We start from the raw sequence: 10,348 nt of genomic DNA on the forward strand, positions 1-10,348 counted from the left end.
GGCTGCCTCTTCATTTCCCTAGCCTCCTCCTGGGCTCTCTTTCTTAGTCATGCTACATTGTCATGGAATGCTGGGATCTAGAGTTTATATGATGAATGTCTGATAACTGGTGAGTGTTCGGCATTCCTGTGGGTAGATTAATAGTCCCAGGCAAATTGTGGGTGTCCAGAAACTCAGTGCACCAGTCAATGTGGCTGATGATAATCTAAATGTGAATGTCAGCATTCATGTCTGTATGTATGAAAAGTGGGGAAATAAGTATCTGTGTTCAGGCATGTGGAGAATTCATCTGAAATTGTAAACATTCACATGTGATTGTTCTGCGCTTATTTATACCCCGCCTTTCTTACATCGTAGAATTCAAGGCGGTGTACATGGGGTTCCCAAGCAGTCAATAATGTATATATTCAAGAGCAAAGCTGCTCTGTGGCTATGTTGAGCTTTTCTTTTGAAGAGTCTTAACAATTGCATCCACATGCCAAAACTAATTGTCTCAAAGGGCATCTCTGAAGCTTTAGATGTTAGGATGGCACTTAGATGCAGCCATCTCTGGGTTAAATTAGCCAGAGAATAGTTATGTACATGCAGAAGCAGTGTGGGAAGCAGTTGCCTCAAGTGGCAGATTTTATGCCTCATTTGGACAAAGTGAGAGGAAACAGATCAGACTGACAGGGAACAAGATACTGGATTTTCTCCTTCACAGGCCCCATTGATTAAAAAGGGAGGTATGCAAGAACATAGAAATTCTTCTGCAGTTCTCTGTTATTTCGAAGAGACTTTGAAGGTAAACTATGTATGGTCTGATGGTACATGACACACCTACCTTGCTGAAGCTAAGCAAGTCTAGGTCTGGTCAGTTCTTGGATGGGTGACCACTTGGACACCACATGTATGTTGTCTCAAGTTCCATGATGGGAGAAATGTAAGAAATAAACTATTGGTAGTGGCGCAGTGGGGAAATGCTTGACTAACAAGCAGAAGGTTGCCAGTTCAAGTCCCCGCTGGTATGTTTCCCAGACTATGGGGAACACCTATATCGGGCAGCAGCCATATAGGAAGATGCTGGAAGGCATCATCTCATACTGCGCAGGGGATGGCAGTGGTAAACCCCTCCTACCAAAGACAACCACAGGGCTCTGTGGTCGCCAGGAGTCGACACTGACTCGAGGGCACAACTTTACCTGTAGACTGTACTATTATTGGTGAAAGAAGGTGCCATTCAGATTTTCTACCTCAGGAGTTAACTGACATGGGGTCAGCACATCGTGATGCTGTGAGAAAGACACAGTGTGAGAAAGACACCTCTTGTGGTGAAATATAATATCTTCATTTTGGAACACATGGGTAAGATGACATGAGGAAACAACTTCTATTTGCTGCTTGTCTTCTAAACATTGGGATTTTTGGAGCTGTAGGGTTGGCAGTGAAATTTCTGAATTCAAACTGGTGTACATGGATTTGTCTCGATTTTTCTGATCCTTGGGATCAAAGAGATTTTAATTGGCTCAAAACTTCATTTGAAAAGGAGCTGGGATTTGCCAGATTGATCAGCTGCAGACATAATGCTCAAAGGAGAGAGTGATCCCTGGCCCACTCCCAGAAACAAAACACATTCAGGGGCCAAAAGAGAGGTGAGGGTGAAAGATTAGTATTTTTTTTAAAGGTCAAATGCAGCCTCCTCCCCAATTGAGATAAGGATCACAGTGAGCACTTCACACACTATTGAGGCTTTTCATAGCACATTAGAGTGTAGCCCAATTTATATCCGGGGTAAAAAAAAAATCCACTTTTTGCATCGGTTTTTTGGGGCAACTTTGAATTCACATTAAAGCCTCACAGTAAACCCACAGTAAAGTCTGCTGTCTGGAAAAAGCTCCAGGGCAAAACATATAGGTACAGAATAAGGATTGTATCACCAAGGAAGAGCTTCCTCCCCACAAAAGGAGCCACACAGTTCATTGATCCCCCCTGCTCCACTGAGTCAACTCATCCATGATGTGACCAGTTCAGGCCTCTCTTGGCACATGATATGCAGCAGCAATCAATTCAGGGGCCAGGGCTGGGTGGATGTGTAAAGACTCACCATCTCAGTGTCTGGCAGGACATGGAAAAGCAATGCTGGCCTAGTCAGCTGGGAACCACCAGCATCCTCTGGAACAGGCAATTCCACAATCAAAAACCAGTTTCACACGGTTAACGGTTACTAGCAAAATGCCTGTTATTATGAGGGGAAAGGTTGTATATTGCAGTGTCCACTTGTGTGTGTGTGCGTGTATGCATTGCCTGCCTATACAGAGACACATTGCACGCACACTCAAACACACCACAGGATGCCTCTCAGCGAGGGCCTTCCACCATAGGGCAAAGATGAGCAGCAGGTTTTGCCTTCATAGAAACAGCATTCCCTAGGGCAGTGTTTTATAGGTAATGCATCCTCCCATATGTGTGAATGGTAACCATACACATATGGTGGCGGGGGGGCGGGGGAGTGTGCACTTGGAGATACTGCTGAGGTGAAGACAAATCTTGCTCTCACTGCTGACGACTCCAAGCAGTGGGAGTCAAGGTCAAGATGGGTCAAGGCCGTCATCTTCATAGCCCCATCCTCCTGGCTTACAATTCTTGGTCACATTATTATTACTATTATTTACATTTATATCCCGCTCTTCCTCCAAGGAGCCCAGAGCGGTGTACTACAGTTTCTCTTTCACAACAACCCTGTGAAGTAGGTTAGGTTGAGAGAGAAGTGACTGGCCCAGAGTCACCCAGCTAGTTTCATGGCTGAATTAGAGAGTGATAGAATGTCGAGGGGCCAGTCCACAAATATGCATTCACAACTCTCCCCCTCCAGACACATTTTTGGACCTGGCAATCAACCTAGAAGCTCTGGCTTCTTGCCTCCCTGACTAGCTCAACATTTCTGTTCATTTTTTAAAATAACAAACCGGGCATTTCGATTTGTTTTTAATAACCACTTATATGCTCACTTTTCCATTATTAAAAAAAAACACGCCCTTGACATACAACAATCTAAAACAAAACAAAACACACAGTCCAATGAAAATAAAAACCAGATGAGACAACAGTTAATCAGATCGCTAAAATAATATTCTAAAATAAGTTCAGCAGCAGGTACAATACTAGCATTAAAATGTCAGGAGTAAAAGCATCAGTCAGTTAGCAGATAGAAGAAGTCTGTGCCCAGTACACATTTTAGTGCTGCGTCAGAAAGTCAACAGAGAGGGAGCAAAGTGAGAGTTTGGACTCCCACCACAGATGGGAGTTTGGACTCCCACCACAGATGGATGTGAGACACAACCACAGAAAAGGACCCTCTCCTGAATCTCAACCAAACCTCATCTTCAGACAGCAGTGGGATGCAGAAAAAAAAGGTTATCCTCTCCACAGCAGATGTTAACATATGGGCAAATTTCTATGGCAGAAGGCAGTCCTTCAGGTAAACTGTTCCCAAGTTGTTTAGGGCTATAAAGGCCAAAACCAGCACATTAAATGTGGTGCTCCAAATGTAAACCAGTGCCAAACCTGTTTAATTATCACAGCTCTCAAACAAGATACCAAGGAAACTGTTGTCCCACAGAAGGGCATGGCATTCTCATTGCTTTCACCAGGTAGAAGAGTCAATATCCAGATTTGAAATAAAACAACACCTTGCATGGATGTGGTGCTTTCAGAGTGTTCAGAATATTTAATTATCTAAGTAAATCCTTATAATAAACCTGCAAGGTCAGTATTGTTGTTCCCATACTGCAGATGGAGGGGCTTAGACTGAGAGAGAGTGGCTTGCTGAGGAACTCATGGCAGAGGCAAGGTTTGAACTAGGGACTCTATAGTATAAGTACACCCTAGGACACACTGAGCCCTTTCTCACAATCCTGTGAGAAGGGTTGAGGGGGGGCAGTGGGGAAGGCAGCAGAAACTCGCCTTCCCCGCAGACAATCCTCCTGGAGTTGCTGGGTGTGCTAGTCGTGCACCCAGATGGTCCGCGGCTGTCATGGGTAGCACGGAGGTTGGGACACGTCGAAATCCCACAATGCACCACACAAGTGCATGGTGCATTGTGGAGATCCCCTTGGCGATGGCCAGGAGTCTGCTCCAGTGCCAACGCTGGCTGGGAGCAGCCAGTGCTGACACAGAAGTAGTTAGCCCGGGGTAAGGGCACGCTCATGCCCTTAACCTCGGCTAACTGGTGGGCTCCCTAGGTAGGTTTGCTGCCAAGGCACCACTGGAAGCCTCACAGCTATCGCTGGTTCCCACAGGCAACCAAGCCTGGGTTTAGGTGCCCTAGGCCCAGCCCAGTCTTTGCTGCTCGTGAGAAGAGCCTCACTCTGTTTCACCTGAAGTCCCTAAAATGAAAAACAACTTTCTCTCTGACCTTGTAATCAGGTCTGTAGCTAGAAATGTTGTGGTAAGGGGCCTAAGGGGGCAAGGAATCATTTCAGAAAATACAGGTAGCCTAATGGGCCACCTAATGGCGCAGCGGAAAAATGTCTTGACTAGCAAGCCAGAGGTTGCCAGTTCGAATCCCCGCTGGTATGTTCCCCAGACTATGGGAAACACCTATATCGGGCAGCAGCGATATAGGAAGATGCTGAAAGACATCATCTCGTACCTCACAGGAGATGGCCATGGTAAACCCCTCCTGTATTCTACCAAAGACAACCACAGGGCTCTGTGGCTGCCAGGAGTCGACACCAACTTGCCGGCACACTTCACTTTAATGTGCTTTAAAGTGATTTAATCATCCGGGCTCTTAGAAGGAAGCAATGGGGTAGACTATTGCCTGCATTATTTTCCTTGCCTCCCCAGAAGCAAAAGAGACTCACTTCTACAATGAGTCTCTTTTATTGAAACAATAAAATGGGCCACATAGCTCAGTGGCAGAGCATCTGTTTTGCACACAGAGGATCCCAGGCACAGTCCCTGGCAGCATCTCCAGGTAGGGCTGGGGAAAACACTTGCCCCAGCAGAGCAGCTGCTGCCAGTCAGCCTAGACAATACTGTGCTAAATGGAGCAATGGTCAGACTTAGTTTCTGGCAGCTTCTTATGTAAGAAGAACATAATGCAAGAATCCAATGTAATGTACATAAGCTTGGAATGTTCCCGAGAAGGAACCCTGGTTGTAATGGTTCACAGAATGCAGTTGGCCCATCCTAAGGGCAAATGGGACACCCATCGTATAGACTAGTCCTGAGGAGGCTCCCAGCAGTTGCTTCTCTTTGCCGCAACTTTTCTGCAGACTCTTAGCCCCAGCCTACCTGCTCTGCAGTGTCTGGAAGGGAGTATACAAAGGAAAGCTGGGCATTTGTTAAGAAATGGATTGAAGGCAAGTCTTGTGGCTTTCTAGACACCACAATATGCTAAACCCCCTCCTTATTCTTGCAAAGGCAGGATCATTAGCTGAGCAGCAACCGGGAGGCAAATCTTCTAGAGGGGACAAAATGACAGGACTGCAGATGGGGGAGAGTGGGAAGGAGTAGGCACAGGGTTGGGCATGACTCCAGGCAGGGCTGGCATCAGAGGGTCAGTCAACGTCCCTTGGAGGACATCTTGCGGTGAAGAAGTATGGTGGCCCCCAATGCAGCCACTGAGAAATGTGCTTCAGGCTGCTCCTGCCACCAAAGTATGCCTCCCCTAAATCCTTGTGGGGGCTTCCTTTGCTGGTGAGGGTGGCAGTGGGCTAGAGTCTTTCTTTGCAGCATCGTTGTTTTTTTTTGCCAGGCTGCATGACCATGAAAGAAGAATGAGGGCACTGCGTAATGTAGAAAAACGGTGGTGGCCTCTGAGGAGTACGCTTTGGACCACTGCTGCTCCTGCCACTAAGGAAAGCATTTTCTAGGGCTTGGGGAGCCCACCAAGGCACCTGGCTGAGGGTCCCCGCAAGGCTGGAGCCAGCCGTGACACCAGGGCACCTACATTATCTGACCAGATCCTGGCACACCAACTAACACAGGATGAAAACCAAAATGGCATGCTCACTGTGCCAGTTCTGCCAAAGTAGTTGCCAAGTAAGGCAACTGTTGTCCCCTTTCCCCCAGCAGGTGCATAACAGAAATCCAGCCAGCGTAGCTTTTCCTGGAATGGAGATGCAGGGGTGGGAGAGGATGCACCTTTTGGTTTCTGCTTATTATGCAGCTGGTAAAGGAAATAAGAAAAGGGAAAAGGAGGCAGCAATGGTGTTGCCAGCCCAGTCTCAGTGTGGAGAAGTCCTGCTCGCAGTAGACAGGGAGAAACAGGGCGCCGACTCAGGGAAAAGTGAAGCCTGCTCTTAACCTGAGCCATCCTCTTACCTCCCCAATAATAGGACTCACCTGGAATTCCTCCACCAGCTGCCCCTTCTCCTGTCCTGCCTTGGCCTCCACCTGGGCTAGGAAGCCCTTCAGATTCTCTGTACAGCGGCTCATCCCTCTGCTCAAGAGAGGGATCGACGCAGAGTTGGAACTGAACGCGTATGAAATGCTAAGAGGAAGTTCAGGTCCCTGAACCACGCCTCCCTGATGTGGCTGGAGGGATGGGCCCAGACCTGTCTGGCACTCTGCCTGCTCTTGGGAAAGGGAATGTGGCTTTTCTGCACCCAGCGATTAGGGTGTGAACTCCAGGCACCTGAGGCACATGTGGCCCAAGCAGCACCAGCAGAAGCCTGGGCTGCTTTTCTTCTGTGCTCTTTCTGACTGAGAATTCTCCTCTTTGCACAGTTTCTGCAGCACTACCTAGAAACAGCTGCAGCTCAGAGTTTGAGCTCTGTGGAACACATGCAGAGGCATGCACCTCTGCCTGTCTGACTTGCTTCTAAGGAAGTGTGGACAGCTCCAGGCATTTTGCTCCCTCAAGTGGCCATGCTGTTCTGTGAGATTTGAGAGGTGCAGCTCAGAATCCTTAAATGTTTCTGGGGTGCTGAGGTGCACAAAGGGCATACGAGCTTATGCACCATCGAAGGGTTACCTGCCCCCCTCATCTTCATCATCATTACCACCACCATCATCATCCACTGAAATGAGGCACAGCAATCAAACTGTACACGGCTTCATAGGTGCCCTAGACCAAGCCTGCTCAACTTTACCCCCCACAGAGCTGTTTTTGGACTATAACTCCCATAATCCCCAGCCACAGTGGCCAATAGCCAGGGATTATGGAAGTTGTAGGCCAACATCTGCAGGAGGGCTGAAGTTGAGCAGCCCTGCCCTAGACCATTGGTGTTGCCTCAAGTGACAATGCTTACCATCTTTCCCCAACTATTATACACCCCACTTTAATAACAGTGTTAATGGTTATTGTTATTATACACATCACAATAACAATTGTATACAATAAATTGAAATATTGTCTTTTCCCAATTATAATACTCTTCTCCCTCTTCGTCTGAGATGTGTGTACTATCTGGAGAAATACATTTTATGGGGAAGGGTATACACTCCTATCTGGAGATGCTGGCCATCAAACTTGGGGCCTTCTGCATGCAAATCTGATGCCCTGCATGGAGCCATCTGCCAGATCTACCAGTCATATGTTGGCAGGCCCAGGGTGACAATGTGCAGCTGGGAGGGCAGGCTGACCAGCCAGGCAGGCTAACGATGACAAAGGCTGGCTGAGGGACAAAAGGGCTCTTCTCTCAGCTGCTAATGCAGCATGCAGCCAGGATGCCATGGGACGACGACTGTAGTGCTGAGTGTTGCAATGGGTAAAAGGCGGTAGGTTGCTTGTGTTGTTAGACTGGCCAGTCAGAGGGTGCATCCAGGTGAGAAGTCTTGCCACATTTAATTTCTTGTTCTTTTTAGTCTCCTGGTACGAATGCCTATATATTTCCCAGATATATAATATAACTTTTATAACTTTTCTCCTCCTGTAACTGAGGGTGTGAGCCTTTTCTTTTCAAGCATGAATTTTCACAATTTAACAGTTTAAGTAATTTATTCACTGCTCTATATCCAAAGCTCCTGGAACAGTTGGCAAGGAGGAATCCCCCCCCACACACACATTATAAAAGGCAAAAAGGCACATTTCAAAATTATGATTCTCTTATATTTATCAGGAGGAGAGCAACTGCCCCACTTAGCCTCAACGCAGTGAGGCTATTTTCACGATGGGGAAAAACCGGGCTAAAGAAGCCCAGCCCAGTTTTTCACCATCTTGAGAACCCAGTGGTTCTCTGACGGCTAGCCCGCCAAAGTAGCCCTCCCCTTAGCCTAGGTTAGCAGAGCGAGCGCTCCGCTAACCCGGGTTTTCAGATCGTGTGCTGCCACGACGCAGCTCCGTGCCACAGTGACAGATGAGGAGACCCCCGCTGGGAGGCTGCAAGCAGCCTCCCAGGCTTGGGGGTCTCTCCAGGATGCCCTGAGTTCGTGCGGGGCATCCTGGAACTTCTGGGGGCCACGCGGCCTCCGATGTCCGCAGCCCCTGTCAGCTCCGTGACAGAGCCGGCAGTCGTGTGAGCGGCTAAGCCCGCTCTCCCTGCAGAACCCTCTCAGGTGCTTCACACTGATCATGTGAAGTGCTTCAGTGTCTCTCCAGTGGCTGTTGCTAGTATCTGCCTTGTGCTACTCCGTTATGGTTATCCCCGATTGAAGCTCTAGTATGTAAAGAGGTAAATATGCAATCGCAATGGGGTACCTATAGGGATTTGTTATGTTTTCAAGAAAAGGACTGTAAGTTAAAAAGTTTAATTGAAGTACAAAATTTGGTTAGTAATTGATTTCAGTACCATCCAGGGGCGTAACTATAATAGGGCAAGGGGAGACAGTTGTCTGGGGGCCCAATGCCTTAGGCCCCCCCCCAGAGGCAATTCACATGACTGACTCCCCCAGCTGCGCACCCGCCCAGGGTTCCTTCAGTTGTATTCATCCTCCGAAATTGATGTGAGTGTTAAGACCTGGAGCTACCAGAACAGCATGTCTTTCTCTAGTACCATTAAATGACTTGCATCATCCACAATTTTACTATGCTTTTTTAACCACTATTCAGCCTCATTTAAGATTTCTTTACTTCATGAGCTGAGCTTCAGTGAGGGGGGAATATTTTAAAATCTTGTCTCTGGGCCCACTCCAACCTTGCTACACCCCTGGTACCATCAGTTAAATGAAGTTTATAAGAAGGATCTTAAAGTTGGATTTGAGGCTCAGATGTCGAGATTTGAGAAGGAGCTGTGTGAAAATGATGAAAAATTAGTTTCAAAAATGTATAAGCTCTTGCTTTTGGAGGAGACAAGAGATGAAGTGGTTAAAATGACTATGGTAAAATGGGCTCAAGATGTGGGGTATAATATAGAAATGGCAGCCTGGGAAAAATTATGGAAAACTGATTTAAAGTTCACTGCATGTTATGTTTTAAAAGAAAATTATTATAAAATGATGTATAGGTGGTATTTGACGCCTAAAAAAACTGGCATTAATGTATAAAAATGTTTCAAACAAATGTTGGAAATGTGGACACTCTGAAGGAACTTTTTTTCATATGTGTGGTGGTCTTGTAGGAAGGCTAAGGCCTTTTGGGACATGATATATAATGAGTTAAAGAAAATTTTCAAAATGACATTTCCTAAGAAGCCAGAATCCTTCCTGCTGGGAATAACGCAAAGGGGTGTTTTCTACAACCAACTTAACATTCTTTATGTACGCTACTACAGTGGCCAGAATAATATATGCGCAGAAATGGAAGAGTAATGAACTGCCCTCAAAAGAAGATTGGCTGATAAAAATTTTGAAATATGCGGAGATGGCAAAACTTACAGTACTGATAAGAGACCAAAATTTGGAATGCTTTAAAGAAGATTGGAAACCATTCTTATTATACTTAAAGAACTATTTTCCTAATATTGATTTTACAACAGGGTTTGAAATTTAGTAATATTAGCAGGTTGGGTAGATCAAAATCAAAGTTTGTAAGGTTTAAGATATATGTTTTGAATTATTATTATAGCAAGGGTTAATTCTATAGTTGGTGATTCACGAGGAGGGTGAGCGGGAAGTCAATATTTGTTTAATGTGATGTGAATGTTAAGATATTGTTAAAATCAATAAAAATTTAAATTTTTTTTAAAAAGTATCTGCCTTGTGCTGGCTTAAAGATTGTGAGCCCTTTTGGGATAGGGAACCATATCATTATCATTATTATTTCTATGTAAACTGCTTCAAGATCTTCTTGGTTGAAAAGCAGAATATAAAGAAGAATATATATATATTCTAAAAAACCAAATAAACCAACAACAACCAAAAAAAAAAAAAAAAAAAAAACCAAATAAACCAACAAAACAAGAAAACTTGCAGCTGGTATATAAAATTTCCAGCGTAAGACTTCTGTTAAAACAAACAGATAGTATATAAACAGTTTTTCCTG

The 10,348-nt window shown here is 45.7% G+C and overlaps 1 protein-coding gene across 4 annotated transcripts in view; it reads right to left on the minus strand.

Annotated features, from left to right (window-relative positions):
- PTPN18 (protein tyrosine phosphatase non-receptor type 18) overlaps nt 1-6,567 on the minus strand; it is a 63,155-nt gene extending 56,588 nt beyond the window's left edge. For 3 of the 4 annotated variants that reach the window (XM_053295860.1, XM_053295859.1, XM_053295857.1), the window contains exon 1: nt 6,331-6,478. In XM_053295860.1, the coding sequence (XP_053151835.1) occupies nt 6,331-6,423 (93 nt within the window). In that variant the 5' untranslated portion in view covers nt 6,424-6,478. Of the gene's footprint in view, nt 1-6,330 lie in introns of all 4 variants that reach the window. The other variant, XM_053295861.1, reaches the window with a different exon arrangement.
- Nucleotides 6,568-10,348: the final 3,781 nt, after the last annotated feature.

Source organism: Hemicordylus capensis, chromosome 2, assembly GCF_027244095.1.
Source record: "Hemicordylus capensis ecotype Gifberg chromosome 2, rHemCap1.1.pri, whole genome shotgun sequence".
In the NCBI taxonomy this organism is placed as follows: domain Eukaryota; kingdom Metazoa; phylum Chordata; class Lepidosauria; order Squamata; family Cordylidae; genus Hemicordylus; species Hemicordylus capensis.